The 20,560-nt window shown below is 41.3% G+C and overlaps 1 protein-coding gene across 1 annotated transcript in view; it reads left to right on the top strand.

Moving 5' to 3' along the window:
• Positions 1-1,205: 1,205 nt before the first annotated feature.
• The window catches only part of LOC118431384 (uncharacterized protein KIAA0825 homolog), a 20,336-nt gene continuing 981 nt past the window's right edge, over positions 1,206-20,560 (top strand). The window contains exons 1-16 of the mRNA XM_035842555.1: positions 1,206-1,385; positions 2,324-2,495; positions 3,611-3,967; positions 4,622-4,970; positions 5,755-5,867; positions 6,007-6,073; positions 6,703-6,835; positions 7,608-7,741; positions 8,318-8,508; positions 9,958-10,079; positions 10,417-10,567; positions 11,426-11,616; positions 12,636-12,941; positions 13,619-13,761; positions 19,658-19,859; positions 20,324-20,378. Of these exons, the coding sequence (XP_035698448.1) occupies positions 1,249-1,385; positions 2,324-2,495; positions 3,611-3,967; positions 4,622-4,970; positions 5,755-5,867; positions 6,007-6,073; positions 6,703-6,835; positions 7,608-7,741; positions 8,318-8,508; positions 9,958-10,079; positions 10,417-10,567; positions 11,426-11,616; positions 12,636-12,941; positions 13,619-13,761; positions 19,658-19,859; positions 20,324-20,378 (2,823 nt within the window). The 5' untranslated portion in view covers positions 1,206-1,248. The remainder of the gene's footprint in view (positions 1,386-2,323; positions 2,496-3,610; positions 3,968-4,621; positions 4,971-5,754; positions 5,868-6,006; positions 6,074-6,702; positions 6,836-7,607; positions 7,742-8,317; positions 8,509-9,957; positions 10,080-10,416; positions 10,568-11,425; positions 11,617-12,635; positions 12,942-13,618; positions 13,762-19,657; positions 19,860-20,323; positions 20,379-20,560) is intronic.

Below are 20,560 nucleotides of genomic sequence, written 5' to 3'. Positions count from 1 at the left end.
AAATATTTCCCTCCTCACAAATTGTGCACTAAAATATATACAGGTATGCTATAGTATAGAGCTATGCCATTATTAGCAAACCTAGAATTATGAACCAGTATAAGTAACCAGAAAGAACCAGACTGAGTGTACTTCAGTACCTTTACATTACTGTGAATGTGTCACAGGGTTCTCCCCAGAATTTTTTAGTATAGTGGAGGGGCTGGCAAAAATAACCCGCACCAACACGCTGCACTTTCATGAAAATGGGTTCATTTTGCAATGACAGAGGGTGTCAAATACTACAAGTATAATGTACTGTTGTGATTCCTTTGTTGTGAAGTGGCGAAAATGACTATTGTTTTGATCATTGCTCATTCACAAGTTTTTGCAGACGATGCTGACTGGAAAAGTGATGCCACTTGGCACAAAAATCTGTGAATTGTCATTAATTCTAGCAAAACTAACAAAGAAAATAGGGAAGAAACACACTAAATTTGAAAACAGTATAGTGGAGCTGGCTGAGAGTATAGTGGAGGGCCTCCCTTATTCCACTCTCTGGGGAGAACCCTGTGTCAGATACTGTGCTGCCACTCAGTAAAATGCATTTAGTTTCGCTAGGGTTAAATTTGACGCAATAGAGGCAAAATGGAGTGTTCATGGACTCATATAGTGTAGTATACTGTTATGAGTTTGTTATCGTCTACCGCTTTAACATGATGAAATCACCGTAAACATGTCTGCATTATCATTCTGTTTTACTGACTGCTCTGTTTTCTGTGACTCCTGTCGTATTGCATGCAGTGTGACACTTTTGTCCATCTCTTCAATTTTTTTCTCTCCTCAGTTACTAGTACATTAAAAAAAAAACAAAGAGAAATTTATATTTCTGAGTGACAGCTTTTGATAAACCAACTCTAACCAACCATACAGCTAGCTACATTTATACAATTACCAAGAAGTGAGAGGAAGTCGAATGTCCTAGAATTGAGATTAGACGCGTATTTAATGCATATACAGATGTGTATGGCTATTCCCATTGTTTACATGTTTATGATTGTTTCCATGTGACCTGTACTTAGCCCAGAAGGGCAAAAATGTGCAATAAAGGTCTTCCTTTATTTATTAATTTTCCCATAGGCTCTGAAAGCTGTGATGTGATTGGTTGAAACCTGGAGGAAGCTAACATCTCTTGTTCTTTTCCATCTTCTGTCCAATTTAGGTATCTCCACAAACTCAAAATCAAATCTGCGCTGTGATTGGTTGAAGATGGAATCGAAGTTGAGGATCGGCGCGGGAGGCAGCCTGGCGCTCCTCTGCACCACGGGCGAGGGGCTGCCATCCCAGCATGCACTGGGGCAGCTGCTGAGGGGGATCAACAAACAGCTGGAGGAGAACGTTCACAGGTGAGGTCTGATATGGGTGTTTCTCAACTGATGGGGTCTCATATGTGTGTTTCTCAACTGATGGGATCTCTTGTCTGTTACGGACAGTACTTCACTGGTTGAGTCTCATATGACTGTTTCTCCTCCTGTGGGGTCTCATATGTACAGTATGTCACTTCATTGATGTATCCTATATGTATGCTACTGCACATGTGAGGCCTCATGTGTTCGTCCGCTGTGAAGTCACATATGTATGTTACTCCACCTGTGGGGTCTCATGTTTTCTCAACTTGTGGGGTCTCATTTGTATGTTACTCCACTGGGGGGTCACATACATGTACAGGTATGTGTGTCTGACAGTAACTCTGGTTTGGGTCTTGTGTGTTCAAAGGTCAGGTACATGGAAGGAGAAGGCTGTACTCCTTTATCCAATAATGTGCCCGCTGCTTCTATGCCGCCATACGTCAATTAAACTTGCGACTACCTTTCCCTTTTCTTTTACCTCTTACCAACTTATCTGTTGTAGCTTTTCATTGCTACATTATTTACCAGACTTACAATGTAGAGTGGCAGTGACAGGCCTTTGTGGCAATGGCAGACCTTAGGGGCATGTTCGAGCATGACGCACCCGCCATGACACACGAGTCGGGGGTAGGAGGAACTCCTTACATCCTTGGTCGGAAGTTCTCATAGGAGACGGATACTCCGAACAACAAACCTGTATCTGCTGGGGCCGTCTTACACATGGCATGCAATTTTGTCCTTGTGAGACTTAGTGCTCCAGTAGACGAGAGGGTGGAGAAGGAAGTGCACACCCCTCCTTCACCTTAAAAAGTCACATGCAGGCCAGGCAGATGGCGAGTAACTGTCTGCCTACCATTGTCTTCCTAGACAGATGGATGGCAACCAACAATGTAGACAAGGAAGACTAAGTAACAATGCAAATTTGTGTCCTCTAGCCTGGAACACTGTATGGAGGATGTACTGAAGCTGGGTCAGGACCTGCCCGTACCCCCAGAGGTCACCAGTCCCCGCGAGGTCGCAGACTTCATGGTGCATTCTGGGACACTGGACCGGAGCAGGTGCGACTCCCCCGAACCACAGGACACAACAGACCTGCTCCGCAGAATTGTGAGTTTTGTGGTCTAGTTGTAGCACAATCCATCTGAGAAAATTTTATTTACTAAAAGTTGGCTTACTGTACGCAGTATGATCCAATGTATATGAGGTATTGTTCAATTTTAATTCTCTTTTTACAGTACAGTAGAAGCCAGTTAATTGCACACCGGATAATCGCACACTTCTGTTAATTGCATGAAATCCTGGAATCCCACATGGGGGTGCGGTTTAGCTTAATAACTTCGTATTGTTGCACCACTCACATAATTGCACGAAATACACTGGCAAATGGTGTGTGCAATTAAATGGCTTCCACTGTACCAATTTTCCAAATTAATGTTAGAACAAAGATGGCCCCAAATTCTGGTCACTTTTTTTTCTCTATCACATTTTTCAAAATTTAGATTTGTTATTTTTTATATCATAAGCTTAAATTATTTGACTTTTTACATTATATTGGGGATTGATCAAATATCACAGTCACACGTGTTACACATGAAAATTCTGGGTATATTTCGATAAGTGTGATAAATTTGCCACTTCAAGACAAAAAAAATTCAAGATTAAGTTACAAGTTAGCTATGATTTACTTTGGGTTCATGACAATAGCTTGAAATTGAATTTGCTGACATATTTCAGGGCTCGAAATACTGGGTGCATATGCACCCAGGTGCACCCAAAATTGGAGCTGTTCACCCAATTATTTTCTGCTCCAATTTTGGGTGCACCCAAATATTTTCTTGGGTTTATGTATGATTTGTAAAGATATCAAAGTATTCAAGTATACATCATATTCTTGACATCTAAGTGTTAGAAAGACAATAAAAATGTCTCTCATGGTACTTGTTTGATAATTTGATAGTATGTAACTAAGTTTTGTTATTAGGTTTTTCTGACATTCTACTTAAATTTAAGTCGTGCACTCAAAATTTTTTTGGTGCACCCAATTTTTTAATCTGGGTGCACCAGTGGACCTAATCCCAAAAATGAATTTCGAGCTCTGTATTTGCTTTCTGTTGTAGTGCACTCCTGCTTTCTGAGCATCTAAATTTTCATGTTATATATACCAATGCACCAAAATTTTGCACCCCGAATTAAGACTACAACATGTATTTCTAACCCTTCAGAAAGAAGCAATAGACCAACACCCAGGCCAGGAGGACGCTCTCTTCAACAGTCTCATAAAGATATCGTCCCAGCAAGGTCTCTGTCTGCCTCTCCCATTGGTCAGCTCCAGTCACGTGACCTCCTCGACCGTGTCACTCAACGCCATACCGGACGAGGACGACCAAGGGAACGTCGCGCTCTGGAGCCAGATTTCCGTCCATTTCCGGGGGCACTTCCTGCGGAGAATGGAAGATCTGCCCGTAACTGGTAACTCCTGTAAAAAGCGGTTGGAGTGCCTGCAGAATAGTCTGGTGTTCAGTTCGTCGAGGGATGTGTGGAGGAAATACCGCGCCCTACGCAACCGCCAGTGGATGGAGGTCAGTCAAGACATCATTCAAGATTGCTTTATTGACTAATCTAGCAGTAACTGTTGCAGCATTAATGTTTTATGTAGATCAAAGTTCCAAGGATGAAATTAACAAAATTGTGACACTCTCTTTCTCCCTCTGTTTCTGTCTGTCTCTCTCTGTCTGTCTGTATGTTTCTCTTCTGTCTGTATGTTTCTCTTTCTGCCTGTTTCTGTCTCTCTATCTGTTTTCTGTCTTTCTCTCTCTGCTGTCTCTCTATCTTTCTGTCTGTTTTAGTCTCTGTCTCCCTATCATAAGTATCAACCTCTTTTTTGTCTCAGTCTCTTTCTGTCTATCTTTTTTTCTCTTAGTCTGTTTCTTTGTCTTAAGTTACTCTCTTGTGTTCTGTCCTCTGACAAACTCAGAAGAACCTCTTTATACAAAAATCAAAGCAGAAAATTACAAAAACTTTGGTCACCTCACATGGAATTTTGTGAATAAGATGCCTATATACGATAACAAATTACGAAAAATCCAAAAACGGTGCCTATGCCTTACAAAAAAAAGGACGTGCATACCTGTTTGTCCAAGTTTCTGTGTCCCATCTAGCCCGGTTATTCACCAGTGTCGCCAGACATTGTACATTGGCTTTTTCAAACTCTACTCTTGTTTAATTTGCTTCAGGTGCTGAAGAAAGATGACCATCCCGATCTGGAGAGTTCCGTAAACGTTTCTCATTCTGTGGCGAGTCTCGAGCGAGCCCAGCCGATGATCGCGAGCATGATGGCGGAAGACTGCACTCTGTTGAACTGCGGGATCTTCGATGGCACAGTCAAGGCCCCCAAGGCGATCCGGGATATGTACCTGACGGGATTGTGTGGTTGGCTCAGCGGACTGGTGGAGGACATAACGAGGAAGAAGTCTCAGGAAGATAGGAAGGAGAGAAGGAAGAACGGAAGACAGAAGGACAAGGCGAAGTCTGCAATGAAGATGTCGGCCAGCAGAGAAGCCTTCGCAGAAGAAACAGAAGAAGGTACTGTAAATGCATTTAAGTTTGCGGGGATATAATTTTGTGGTAGCGGGGAAAAGGACTTTTCGTGGTGCTTTTAATTTTGCGGTAACACCATAGATTGCAGTCTAATACCATAATAGAAAATGTTCGCTGTGTTTTTAAGTTCGCGGTGAAGTGGTCACCACAAAAACCGCGAACATTAATCCACCGCGAACATTTCTGCATTTACAGTAGTTTTGAATACGACCATGTTGATCCATTATATGGATGACATTCCCTGGGAACCCCAAAGTGATGCAAGCATTAGAAAAACATAAGCCCCTCCCTCTAAAAAAAGTCTTCTTATTCTTAATATTGAAATCTTAGTCATTAAGAAGGTTAACACTGAACAAATGACTTAATGCACAGAGTATTGCTTACCAAACAATGGATTTTTTAGTTTTGTTCTTTTACATCTTCTTGGACTTTGGAATTAATTCTATGACATTAGTATTGTTAATTCTTGCAATTTACAGCTGCAATATATTTGCTCATTTGGTGTCTACTTTGTACGATTTACAACATGCACGTTGTTGCAAACTGATATCCAAAAATGATATCCATTTATATGATTTAAAAGATTCCATGTTCAATAACATCAAAAGGGTGCATATTTTTGTACAAATGTCTGTGTTTGGGGAATACATGATTGTTAAATTATAAACTGTTGTTTTTTTCTGTCATTCAGGTGACGCAAACAGTAATCATGATCTTGGACATAAACGGACTATATGTCTGATAATTTTCTTTTGTATTTTTTGCTCAGATATGGCATCACCAGAGGATTCTGGGACCAGTTCTCTGTCCCGGGGTGACATGGAGCTGCTGTGCCGCGCTGTGTCTGTGTTTCTGGCGCTGGAGGCACACGTAGAGTCCCTGGTGTCCACCATGTGGGACCCCTCACATAGCAAGGAGGGGAGGGACGGACAGAGGGCACCCCTCAGGGGTGAGTCTGGTTAGGGGGTGTAGAGGGGGGAGGTGTGTGTAGAGGGGGTTGGAGGCACATGTAGAGTTCCTGGTGTCCACCATGTGGGACCCCTCACACAGCAAGGAGGGGAGGGATGGACAGAGGGCTCCCCTCAGGGGTGAGTTTGGTTAGGGGGTGTAGAGGGGGGTTGGTGTGTGTAGAGGGGGTTGGAGGCACATGTAGAGTCCCTGGTGTACTCCGTCTCTTTTTTTTTTATATTGGTCAATGCAAGGCCACATTAGACCACTTCTGGGCACCACACTAATGCTTACTGTAACAGACTATCTCTTCTCCCTAGGTCTAAAACATCCAGCTTAGGCAAGCTCGACTACCTGTCTCGATGGGCAAAGCAGGGGTCACAAAGTCTGCTTCAGAATCAGAAAAATTCCCTACCCCGTTTGGCCGGAATGATTTGGTCCACTCACAATGGAAGGGTCCCCTAGTCTATTCGATTAAGTGTGACGGGTAATTATTTTGTGTACTCTGAGTGTGGGTCTCCTCAAACACAGGACCTCCATTTAACATCTTATCCGAAACTGGGTACTCATATTTACCTGTGTTAAGGGCCTTTCTCAAGGACACAAGATTGGTGACATGGCAGGATTTGAATCTGAGACCTGTAGCTAAGCAATTTACCAATTGAGCCACACAATTGCACAAATCTTGCCTTCATGTTTCATGCTGTTAAACCAATAAGTAATATCCTATAAAGAAGAACAAATCAGTAACATTTAATACTGTGTACAGGTGTACTGAAGAACAGCCACAGTAACAGCAACATCAACCAGCTGGTGACAGACAGTGATAGTACAGATGTGGACAGCGCACCCAAGGAGACAGCAGACTTTGAAACAGTCAACATGCCTAACTGGCAGTGGAGGTACATTATACATTTTTACATGTCAGGGCTCGAAATGCTTTTTTCTGCATACCTGCACTGGTGCAGGTAACATTTAAAATTACCTGCACCAGACACATTTTACAAATGTACCTGCACCACTCTGAATTTAGGAAGTATGGATCATACTAAAAATATTGTTCAGGAATCATTGCTATTTTTTGTCTTTTATAGTTTATAGGTGGTAACAGTCAATGCAGCTAATAACAATCCTACATCATGATACATTCATGTATAAATCCTGTACATGGACTAGTGCAGGTTAGGTGCAGGTAGACACCAGAAATACCTGCACAGCTCCAATTTTACCTGCACTAACGTGCATATGCAGGTGGTATTTCGAGCCCTGCATGTACATGTATTTACATTATCTACCGATATTACACAATAGGGTATTACACCTAGTAAAGGTAATTGTAAAATAAAAGTGGGCATCTCAATGTTGGCGCCAAATAAACTTAATTGAAGAATACTTCACTGATCAACTGCAGCTTTAAACATAATGCAACCATCCTGACTGTCAATCATAATTTGCTGTTTAACCAATGAGAGAATGGCACCAAGCAGTACATGTATATAGCCGATCGATTAGAAAGTGGCTTAATGTCTGTCAAGTATGTTACAACAGTAATAATTATTGCTTTTTTATACATTGTCTTCTTTTCGAAAGAGGTGGGTTAAAAGTTGTCTGACAATTTTAGCTAAGGACGTTATGTAATATACTGTGTTGCATGTTGCGTCTTGATTTTTGTAGAGCCACACTATTGGAGCTGGTGCCTGATGTGGTAGCAAGTCTGTCAGCCATGGTGAACACAGCACTAAAGGCAGGGGAGGAGGAAGAAGAGATGTACACACAGAATCGAACACTGCCTACAGAGGAGCTTTGTGGTAAGTCTGTACACTCATGCACACAGATCATTACAGTTAGGATAAATTGAAGAAGTTTATTTGCAAGTTCGTGCCTGAGGGCTAATCCTTGTCCAATCCTGCTATCTATTAGGTTGCAGTTACAAAAATGTATAATTATGTATATCAAATCTATGTTTCTTGATAATATTTATCAATGTATAAATCTCTACCACATGTCAGGGTTGGACAAGTCCACTAGTCCGATTGTTCCGGGCAAGTGAAAGTGCTGATCGGGCAAGTGCGTGTCCTACCCCACTTGCCCAATCGGGCAAGTAAGATTTTTCGATGAGTAAGATTTTGATATACATGTACTTGTTATTTTCTTACAGTCATGGTATCAAGCATTGTTCAACACAGAAAAATAGAGCCATTAGTAAAAGAATTTCATTACTGGTAGTAGACATACAAAGAATAATATTTTTTTTTCAAATTTCGGGCAAGTAAAATGCTACTTTGGGCAAGTAAATTTTTTATGTACTTGCCCGATAGGACAAGTGAATTTAAGAAAACTTGACCAACCCTGGATAGATCTTAACCTGTAGTTCCTTCCTCCAGCTGTTCTTTATGGAGGAGAGCTGGACTACCCCAGACTGGTCAGCTGCTGCTGTGCTGTGCTGTCCCGCTGTCTGCAACAGCTGCTGCCCCTGGCTGTGGCTGGTTCAGAGGGAGGGACGGAGCAGATTAGAACAGCCTTTGTGGAGAAGACAGCTGCTGCATGTGACCAGGTGTTAGCCATGCTGACAAAGGTAACTTTTTTTGATGACAGTTTTCAAAAACTTCTTCATTAAATTCTTCCAATGTTAGAGGATTAACAACTCTGGCAACCATCTAGGCCTGCTTTTTAAAAATGTTTCTAACATTATGTTACAATTTTAAGACTTTATTAATATATAGCTTTCAATCAGTCCTCTGATCCTTATCAAGTTGAAATGACCCAAAACCTAAGTCACAACACAGCTTGTTGGTAAACGCTTTATTTTGTGAACAGATATAAATTTTTAAAATTATAACATAATGTTGACTAGAGTCGATTCCACATTACCAAGAGGGTCTTTCTTTCCTTTTGTTCCAACATTTGAAAATCTTTATAATATTCTAAATGTGATAAGTAACTGTTTAGAACTATATATAACATCTGTGTGATGTTCTAAATATTTTCTATAGTGTTCATACATGTTAGAAACATTTCTAACATCAAATCCATTATTTCTGTTAGTTTCTAAACTGTTCCAACATAGATTCATCTTTTGAGATCATATGTTCGAACAGTGAAACAAAATGATGAAACTGGGTCAGTGGGCTTGGAAGAGGGCAATTCACATATACCTGCCAAGTACAGGAAATTGTGTCTGTCTGACAGCTTTTCACAAAAGAGCCACCAGTGTCTACTAAAGAAAATCTAAAAATACAAGACACAAACAAAAGGCCCATCTTAGCAGCTTTGTTTATTGGGGTAATAAACGTTTTTATGGAGGAAAAAAATGACGCAAATTGTTGGAACAAATGATCACATGTTCCAACAATAACAAAAACACATAGATATTTCTAAATTGTTCTAAATAAAGAGATATTTGTACCATTACTTTCCCAATGTTTCCAACATATATAGATAGGTTCAAACATGTTCAAACTTTCAGTTTCAATTGTTTGAACAATTTAGAACTTCAGTGACTGAAATATTCTTTTGCTTAGAATAGTTCAAACTTTTTACAAATATTATTTCAAAACCCTCTCGGTGACTCGGAATCGACTCTATTGTCACAGATGAACTTACATGTACATTCAAGTTTCTAACATGTCCAATAGAATTCGCAGTCTGTTAATTTGTGAAAAATCCATATTTTCGGTTGTGTTGCAAATATTCTTCCCTTCTCTCGAAGGTGCACTGACACTGTTCCTTCATCACAGTCGAGCTCTCAGACTGGTAAACTGGGAGACCTTGGTTCAAGTTCTGTATGGAAATGACATCTCGGTTGGGGCTGCACCCTTCATTAGGAAGGGACGTACATGTAAAAATTTGGTGTAAAATGGAGGTCCCGTGTTCGAATAGATGCCTGAAGCAAGCTAATGTCCCCTCTGTGTAAAAATATACCCTGCCACTGAAATAGCAAAAAAACATGATAATCTATGTGCACTATTGATATAATATTAAAAATAACAACAACAAAGTTGTCAACACTTTTGTCTCTCATCAGGTGGCAGCAGACTGTCCGCACCAAGCCCCCATACAGAACATGTACATCTGCCTGGCGAGCGCAGGCTTCCTCAGAAACCAGGTGTTCCACTTCAACAGTGTCCTGGTCACCAAGGGAGAGAGGTAATATTGTTAATGGTCTCTTCTTCTTTATGTGGTTTTGTGAATTGTTAGAGATCCCACATATATTTTTTTCCTTATGATATACAGCTGTAAGTTATATGTTTCGTTGTAATCAATTATGAGAAGGGCATACATGTACATACTGCAGTATTTACCAGACAGCAGGCTGACTTGTCATTTTTTTTCGGTGGCATAGTTGGTCACAGATAATCTTATGATTCTCTTGGTTTTGCATGTGTATCCTTCAGTCACACATTGGAATCACAATAGAAAGATGTTCCAGTATGTGTCTACTGTATAACAGATTACATGCTTCATGATTATTATGCCATGACAGGGGCCCGCTCCACCCATCGTACCAGAGTGTGCGAGACTTTGTGGACAGTCTGGAGGAGCAGGTGATTGGTTACCACACCAACGTGATCGCCACCAGCGTTCTGCAGGACTCAGACAGCCACTACTGGCAGGACCCCAGGGCTTTCTACGAGGTCAGGAAGGTTTACATTTCTAGTCTTGGTCATCTTCTAAATGAACTTTTGTGTCGTAGACAGTGAATTTCTGATCATAAGTAATTGGACAGTTGTTTACTTAATAATATACAGCCACGTGACAATTGGAAAAAAATTTGATCAAAGCCTTACATTGACAGCAACATAGAAGGTTTTATGACCCCAAATAATTGGTCACATTTACTAGGTCGGTACTGGTACAGAAAATTCGGGTACATACAGCTCTGGTTGAGGTCCAGAGGATCAGGTCCAGGTCCGAACTTGGACCTATCTTTTTATGAAAAGTTGTAAATGAGCAATACTCAAAATAATGGACTGGTCCATTTGCTACAAATGAATCTGTTTGGTGGAGTGTCTGAATCCCATTGGCATTTTAAAGTCCTATCTTCACATAAACAATGCTAAGTTTGACTATAAAAACTTGGTAGAAATGTCTACAAACTCTACTCTACTTTGCTCCTTTAATTTTTATTCGACCGGCAAGCCACAAAATATATAAACACCTGTGGTTATAAGCTGTTCATTTTCTAATCGGTCCAAGATGCGGTTCACTTTTTTGGGCCAGGTCCATTTTTTTGGGACCAGTCTAACACAAAAAAACAGTTTTGTACCTGTACTCTGTACCGGAACCCACTCCTAGTGATGTCAGAAAAATGAAATTAAAGAGCTCATTGTACTTATAAATGCAACACGAGGTACTCATTCAAGTGTTTGATACACTCGTGAGAAGGCCTTAAGATTGATGACAGAAAGCCTGTCATGTTGAATTGTATTTTCAATCCTTTTATCATTGTCTATTGATGTTTGATTTTACATATCACATTGCATTTTCCCCAGGGAGAGAGATGCTCCTTTGCAGTACAGATGTGGAGTTACCACCTGTCTGCCCTGCGGCGCGACCTGTGGGTGTATGCACCGCCTCGTCTGGGACAGCACGTGCTGGCCTGCGTACTGAGGGACTCCCTCGCTGTCCTAGCTGCACGGTACAGCCAGGCCAGCCCGTCGTACAACAGGACACCACAGTTCAGGTAGAAGTGGTTTGCCACTTGCAAGTTGTTCGGCGGGCTTGTTGGATGGTCAGTTGGCTAGCATTCTGTATTTATGTCATACCTGTGACGCGAAAACGTTCGATACGGGTGTTCACGGTACGTGTGTGACCGGGCCATAACTTCTGTATCGCACAGGTTTGAAAGGCGTATCACACAGGCTTTCTTCGAGTAAATCGAACCATTTCGAACGGGCCGAGTGTGGCACGGTTGGCAATTCGAATACCTGATTCGGACGTTGGAACATTGCTGTTGTAACACTTTTTGTTCGAGGGCACCAAATTTGTTCAACTTCTGGCGCATTTCGCATCAAAACATGGGTTTTCTCAGGTGGGTAAGACATTAAATAAAATACAACACGGTGTAGTCATCGTGTTGTATTCTATATGTATACTGAAGGAGTCAGTTAGGAGTACCATTGATAGCTCTAAGGCACTTGTACAACAGGACAATGCAGTTCAGCTAAGGTAGCAGTAATTTCTTGCTAGATAGCACATTTATTAAGAGCATGTATGGTATTATAAGTGATTTAGATTGGGGTGATATACTATTAGTAAGTATACTTATAAGTAGATAGATCCATTGGAAATGTATAATATTAATAACAAATTGAATGCAAAGGCCAACAGTTGTTTTGTGAGCAGTTACATGTATATTATGCTTCATGTAAAATTGTAGGAATATGACTCTGAAATTGATTTCAACATTTTATTGCTTAATCGAGTTTCAATGCTAATAGTACCTAGAGTAGACTGTCTCTATTTAACTAAATATTTCAGCTAATGTATCAAAAAGTTGTCATGTTTAAGTACAAAAAACACATCTTGGAGTGTTATGAAAGACATACTTCTTGGCCAAGTTTTTAATTTTCTTGCTCCTAATAACAAGTGCAGTTTAACTTGCGGAAATTAGTTCCAAGAAGCAGCTGTTTGAGGATCTCCATCTTTAGAGTTAAACTGACAGTGTCCAAACTTGAGTTGACTTTCTTTCTGCCTCTCCAGAAGTGACATCACCGCGGTGCTGCTGATAACATGCTCGTACCTGTGGAGCGTGTGTGACTCCCTTCACTGTCTCCTGGATACCACAAACCCCCCATCACACCCCGTCACCTCCATACACAACCACTGCACCACGCTGATGGCAGCCCTCACCGTGGTCTCCTCACCACTAGCTGATATTTACAAAGTGTTCAAGAAGGGCTTTCATCACAAGAAGAAAAAGAAGGGAGAAGAAACAGAGAGTGCAGGCAGACAGAACACACAGTGGTTACATTTCTTGTACCCTGGGTTGTTTGGGCAGTTAGGAAGGTACTGTCATGGTGGCTTTTTATCATGGTGGCTTTTTATCTTATCAACATATACATTGTTTGTTTGTTTTTCATACAAGCTTAGTTTGCGTACTATTTATTTATTTATTTATTTCACCAATTGAAAGCAAAATTACATACTCAGGAAGTGCCTTCCAGGCTTCCTGAATTGGGTAATTTTGTTACAGTCGGCTTAAGGAAATGATTTTAAGAACTTCAAGTCAAAATCATTTTTTCAAGCTCTGTTTCTCATAATCAATTCAATTTATTTAAAGCTTTGTTCTTTAATTCATTCAATAGAGATTCAGGTAATATCACATGTATAATGTCATTTTCATCTGTTGAGAGAAAACTGTTTTAGATTTTCTAACAATTTGATAAACTGAAATTAAGAAGAAACTAATTTACAAAATACAACTTGTTGCATACATGTAGCTGTACTGGTGATAGTTTTTTCCAAAGCTTCTAGTCTGAGCTTTTGTAGGTACATGTACATGTTTTACTTTAAAATCATGTGTAGTTAATGATAATTATTACTGTAACATATTTTTACTTTGCGTAATGTGTAATGTGTTATCTGCCTTTTGTAATGTCCACTTGACAAAAAAATCCATAATTTGAAATGGGATCATTGTAAATCATATCTCAGTGTAATTTTTGTTTGTATAATGGTTTCAGTTTCCATGACCTGACCACAAAGCAGGCAGTCTATGTCCAACTGAAACTGCTTTGTAGCCAACCTGCACCTGACTGGGCCATGCTGCTGCACCTCCTCATGATGGGGGGCTGTCAGGCTCCCGTACTACTACTCACACAAACAGGTCAGTTGACTTTATTCATCTAATTTATTTATTCATCCCTAGACATGTGGGTAGCCCCTTCAACTTATTTGAAGTTGATTTCCAAGGGGGCCCACTCATAAATAACAAAACAAAACGTGTTACATTCAGTAAGACAACCAGAGGACAACAAACAATATGTACAAACAAACCAAAGCGTCATTACCAAGAACTGTGAGTTGTCGATGTCAACCAAAAACGTCAAAGGTGGAGGTCAGAGGTCAATGTGCGGAGGAGTGTGTCTTAGGGCAACTTTAAACTGCCGTAGAGTTGGTGCATGTCTAAACACACTTTATAGTTTTAGTAAATATAATAAAGAACTCTTTATCATTGTTATAAGCATCGCTTACTTTATAGTCTTTATATTCTGTATGGTAAGGGAACTTGCCATACATTGCACACGTTACAATTGTTGTGCAATAAAGATTTATTGACTTCAATGACTCTCCAAATCCAAAACAAGTGACGGTAGGTACATGTAATACACTCTGTGACATAATAATGGTTTCTATATCAGATTGTGTTGTCCTCTGTGGTGTGTGACATTAACAGAAAACATCACATCAACTTAATAATATACCCAAAACTTTTTTTTAAATACTTAAAAGCTAGCACACCTATTACTGTCTAATGTAAAACACAATCCTATAGGCATTAACAGCAAAATCAGCTTCTCAAAAGAAAGACTATCACACCAAATGGAAAATGTTCCAAATTGTCAGGGATACCTCAAACAGTTGGTCCACGACGTCAGCTGTTGTCTTTACATCACACATAATACGACGAACATCTGTTCAACTACGTATAGGGTTTCCTCTATCGTGACAGCTGTTCTTGCATTAGACAGCACATAACCCAACCTACATTTTGTACATGTATCTGCTTGGAGATAAGCTGATTACCGAAACCACATTGCCTGTTCCACAATACCAAAAATACACACACTGGGGTGATTTCTGAACTTACATTGTATTACATCAAGTATAACAACTGTTACCGCAAAAAAGAAGAACATGCATCATTGTGCAACTGAGTACAGGCGACGTGCCAAACCACATACAAATGTGGCAAACAGAACGATCATAGAGATATAGGTGCAAACACTCAAGACATTAAGACCAATTACAATACTCTGTTGACGGAGGTTACCCTCCAGTCACAGAGTAAAAAGTACAGCGACTCTTGTTCGGTCTCCAACAACTATAAGTTGATACGAATGAAATATCCTAGTCATCATACATGTAGACTAATATAATCGCTTACATGAATAAATGTAATAAAGTTACAACTGATATTCTTTTACCAATTTTCTACAACTGATAGTCTTGTACCATGTAAATTTGATATTTTGTCTGAAGGTTTTAGTAACATGCAGAGTAGCCATTAAGCCATTTTCCTATTCAGAAGTCTGGAGTTTTAGGAAATTTCAATTTTTCAGGGTTCTTTAGCAAATGAAAGTTGGTATCCAGCTGCTGTCCATAATGTCCATCAACTATTCTCCATACAGTAGGTATTGAAGGTCCACTAGACTGACCTTCAGGCTGTCCATGAGCCAGGTTGTACAGTACACGAGATGTGCTGTCCTTACTCTCGTACTGTCCATGAGCTGGGTTGTACAGGGCAAGATGTGTGCTGTCCTTACTCTCAGGCTGTCCATGAGCGTATTTTACAGGGTGTGAGATGTACTGTCCTTACTCTAGGGTTGTACAGGATATGAGATTTGCTGTCCTTACTCTCGAGCTGTCCATGAGCTGGGTTGTACAGGGCAAGATGTGTGCTGTCATTACTCTCAGGCTGTCCATGAGCGTATTTTACAGGGTGTGAGATGTGCTGTCCTTACTCTACGGTTGTACAGGATATGAGATGTGCTGTCCTTAACTCTCCAGCTATCCATGAGCTGGGTTGTACAGGGCAAGATGTGTGCTGTCCTTACTCTTAGGCTGTCCATGAGCTGGGTTGTACAGAGCATGAGGTGTGCTGTCTTTACTCTCAGGCTGTCAATGAGCCAGGGTGTGAGATATGCTGTCCTTGAGCTGAATTGTACAGGGCTTGAGGTGTGCTGTCCTAACTCCCAGGCTGTCCATGAGCTTTGGTGTACAGTACGTTGGATGTGCTATGCTAATTTTCCTCTTCTTCCTCCTCACATTTTGGGTCTATGTCTGAGTAGACAACTGCATTCAGCTCGATTGGTGGGCTTCCATCTGCGTCTTCCTCGTCAGTTCCATTTGGTTGGTTGGGATCGGCCTGACCCACGCTGCGCCAGCACTTGCAGATGAAAAGAAGCGCTGCCGATGCTGCTAGCACAAGGAGGAGGGGCCCAACAACAGCTCCAATCATTGCTGGGGTATAGGTGCTGTTGTCATCCTTGTTGATGACTGGGTGCATCTCTGTTGTATGCTGAGAGACCGGCTCTTCATCTGTGTCCTCTTTCATGGCCCTGGTCTTGTTATGTGGACTTGGGATGGACACGCTGTCATGTTTGGGACTTGGGATGGACATGTCGTCATGTTTGGGATTTGGGATGGTCACATCGTCATGTTTGGGAGTTGGGATGGTCATGTCGTCGTGTTTGGGATTTGGGATGGACACGTCGTCATGTTTGGGACTTGGGATGGTCACTTCGTCATGTTTGGGACTTGGGATGGACACGTCGTCATGTTTGGGACTTGGGATGGACACTTCGTCATGTTTGGAACTTGGGATGGACACGTTGTCATGTTTGGGACTGGGGGTGGTCATGTCGTCATGTTTGGAACTCGGGGTGGTCACATCGTCATGTTTGGGACTTGGGGTGGTCACGTCGTCATGTGTGGTGTAGCCGATGCCCTCGTGTGACCTGCAAATGTTGGCCCGGCACATGCCCTGCCTCCGGGCGAAGAGGTAGGTTCCTCGTAGTTCCGGAGGCGATGCACACTTCAGGAAGTAGCGATGACTGATGTGCAGCAGGTGTGGCAGGTTGCAGATGAACCACGCCAGGTTCCCGTCACATCGTAGTTCGTTGTAGCTCACGTAAACACGTAGGATTTTCTTCAGTTGCAGGACATTGCTGTTGATGGTACCGATGTGGTTCTGGTTCAGGATTACAATCTTCAAAGCTTTCGGCTGCAGGAGGGCCTCAACAGGCACAGAGGTCAGCTGGTTCTGTTTCAAATGTAGGAGGGAGAGACAAGGAAGGCCACGGAATGCAGACGGTGATATGCTTGAGATGGCGTTTTTGTCAAGGTACAAGTTCTTCAGGCTTTCAAGCCCAAGGAAAGTGTCAGGTTCTGCATGGGGGAGACAAGAAAAAACATTTTCATCATTAGCAAGAAGAAGTAAGAAGCTGGATCTATTTTACATGCTAGATTTGATGATTTGATGGGATGTGTATGTGTACTTGTCTTTTATACACTGTATGTATGGCCTTGGTCACTGTTGTAGACCTCTGCAGTTTCTTGATAGCTACCAGAATCTTTGGCCTAATGAAAGGGCTAGAGAAACTCCCAGGTAGCTTCAATGGGGTCGTGTGGTGTTTGGCCCATAACCTAGAGGTTGTGCAGTTCAAATCCCCTCATGTCACCAATATTGTGTCCTTTAGAAAGGCACTTGACACAACTTGCTTCTCTTCTCTCAAGTGAAAATGTATTTATTTTTTCAAGTGGAAATGAGAGCTTAGCTTTGGTTAGGGCCAAAGTTGTGGTTAAGGAGAGCTACAAATGTACACCCCGAGGTCGCTTAAGAACCCACCACACTCTTCCAAAAGAGAAGGGGTCCTACATGACAGTCCTTAAAATGGCTGTACCTTAGGGGCAATAATACTGTCATGTTGAGACCAATTGAGTCAGCACCGAATGGCAGCTCCCTCCAGATCCTTGCAATTTAGCCCCGCCTATTATTAGCTTCTCGCAATTCAGCCCCTGGCTGCAAAGAGAGAGTCGACCCACCCAATAACAACAACAATGACATCACCCTTTACAACTCACCCAGGCTGGAGATGCGGTTTTCCACAAGGCAGAGGACGGTCACAGATGACAGACCTCTGAAAGCGCCCGGCTGTATGGTGGAAACGTTTGACCGTTCGATCCATAGGGACAGAAGGCTGGAGATGTTTGGGAAAGACCATTCCAGAAGGGTAGGGGAGAGGAGATGTTGGATGTAGATTCGTTCAGTTCCTTCCCGGAAACCAGTAGGAACGGCATCGACACACCAGTAGGACCTGTACGTTTTTCCTCCATGTCCTGCCCAGGTACAGGGGGACCTCTGCCCAAGGCTAGAACCGAATACTGGACAGTGACAAGAAAACTTCTGTTGTCCAAGAAGTTTGGCTCCACAGCTGACCGGGCATCCTTGAGCTGTTGCAGGGTCAACTTGTCGAAGTGTGGAGAACAGAAGGAACAACACGAGCCCCTTGCTTCGCAGCATCCTGGCGACTGATCAAGTCTCGCTGATTTTCTTCCCACATCGTTTCAATTAAGGGCAACCTGAATATACATGGTGAACTAAATATTCATTTGCAGGGTGCAATTTCCAGCAACTTGCGTGTAATTAGATGCTTTTGCAATTGTCTGAGGACGTCACTGTTCACTTCAGGAAATGTTGTTGGTAACGAGGAAACTTTGACTTCATTTTGGGCAGCACCTAATACATGCACTGACAGAAATTGTTTTATTGGGTTTCAAATGAAAGTCACCCAGAGCATCTTGGCTAGATGTACCATTAAATCTCTAGAGCTATTCGGTCACACTTTTGTGCAAGAACTACATGACAGGGGGCTAGTGCACTGGTATTGTTGTGTTGAATCCAGTACTCTTTCTCATAAAAGCTGAGTGCTCAGCGGAGAAAGCACCATATTCCATTTTCAAAGTCTTTAGTATGACCAGTGGCCACACTAGGTATTGAATCCTAGACCTCCTGGATACAAAGCGTTGAGTCATAATAATGTATCAAGTTCGAAATCATTTCAGTCAGCACCAACCCATGGACGGAAATTGTTTTACTGCGTTTCTCGATCGAATGCATCATTTTAATCAAGGGTAGTCTGAATACACATTGTACACCTCACTCTTTATAAGTGGGGAACAAATTGCCAACAGTTTGTTATCATGTTCTTACAAATTTGTCTGAGAACTTTGCTTTGTTATGAGCAAATGTCATTGGTAAAGAGGAAGGGTGTGAAAGTCATCGCAGGCACCACCCACGCATGGACAAAAATTGCTTCATTTTTTCATCCATTGTTATGATACTGTAACTAAGGGTAGCCTAAACATACAGTTTGTACAAACTACATCTTCTACTGTTAGAAAGTTAGAAGCAATTGATGCCAATGTAACATTTTTGTCTCTTTAAATTCTCCTGAGAAGTTCGGAACCATTTCCATCTTCAAGTTGGTGGAAGTCAGACTCTCCATTTTAGTCGCTGATGGGATTGCAAGTGATTCACTCAGAGTCATGTGACTCACTAAAATTGCACCAAACTACAGGGCCTCTGCACTCCTGTGTCCAAATCCATTAAGTCCCATAAATTAGAAGTTGTTTAAATACATGTGCCATATTGTAGACTTCTGCTGGGTTTTTTTTTCTGGCTATGACAATTCAGTGTTGATTGCAAGGATTTTACTAACCTTCCTGATTTTTTTCAATCCATTTCATAACTTTTTAATGACTACTATAAGTAGAGTGCCGTGTTCTAGTAAGCCACCTTGAGTATTACATTGTAGAGATTTTAGTAGTTTAGTCCAATGCATTTGCCCTTTTTTCTTGTTTTTTTAAAATTTGTTTACTTGTATCATGTGTCTACTACTGAGCGGTCCCCATGATCGATTTTTTGTCTGACCCATGTAAATAACATTCATAGCATTTTCAGAATATACAAATGCAAATACATCTACATACATTTGTAGGTTTGAAAGAGACTGTACATACGGCTGACAGACATCCCAGCCCTGCTGTTGTGTGTGGAAAGCTGCACTGTCAGCAGGACAGCTGTACACAGCCAGGAACAGCAGAGGGGATGACTGTGCTGCAGTCTGTGGTCGAGGTCATGCTGTGCTGTCCCCAGTACCCCACAGTGCTGTCCAAAGTGCTGTTGCCTGTGATAGACAGGTAAGTTAGAGGTCATGCTGTGCTGTCCCCAGTACAGTGCTGTCCAAAGTGCTCTTACGTGTAATAGTAATTGAAAATCATGCTGTACCATAGCCACATAGTTATATATTAAAAGTGCTCTAACTTACAGCGAGAACACATTATGTTGTCCTCAGTTTTCAGATAATTTTGTTTTCAATATACTCACTCTAAAGTTTTGTTACATATTTATCAATTCTTCAGGGATAACATGACCTACAATGATAAATATTTTTACATAAAAAAATTATCACTATACAATGTACATGCAAATATCAACCAACATTAAAATCTTATTTTATTTTATTATAGCCTATGGGCAGAAATTTGAAGGTACAGAATCTGAATAGTAAAACAATCTTGATGGAGAAAGTTAGCCAAACATTGTGACTGTCCATGCACAACAATCCTCAAACTTTAAGTGTCATTTCCTTACATGTTCCTAGACTGGAGGGCTGGGAGTTTTTCGAGGTGTCCATGTTTGCTGAAAGGTTGGAAAAGGTAAGAGCAATTATGTTTAAAAAAAGTTTAGACCTCGAGCCAGTGACGAATTGGGTTAGGCCAGTTTATACGTTTTTTGTACTTTGCCCTGTGGGGCCAGTAAAATTAAAATTTAAAAAACTTGACATCCATTATTATCATGTATTTTACCTCAATATCATCATAATCTTCAGGCCATCTTG

Source organism: Branchiostoma floridae, chromosome 2 (genome assembly GCF_000003815.2).
Source record: "Branchiostoma floridae strain S238N-H82 chromosome 2, Bfl_VNyyK, whole genome shotgun sequence".
Lineage (NCBI taxonomy): Eukaryota > Metazoa > Chordata > Leptocardii > Amphioxiformes > Branchiostomatidae > Branchiostoma > Branchiostoma floridae.
Note: the sequence above shows the minus strand (reverse complement) of the source record. Positions and strands in the feature narration are given on the sequence as shown.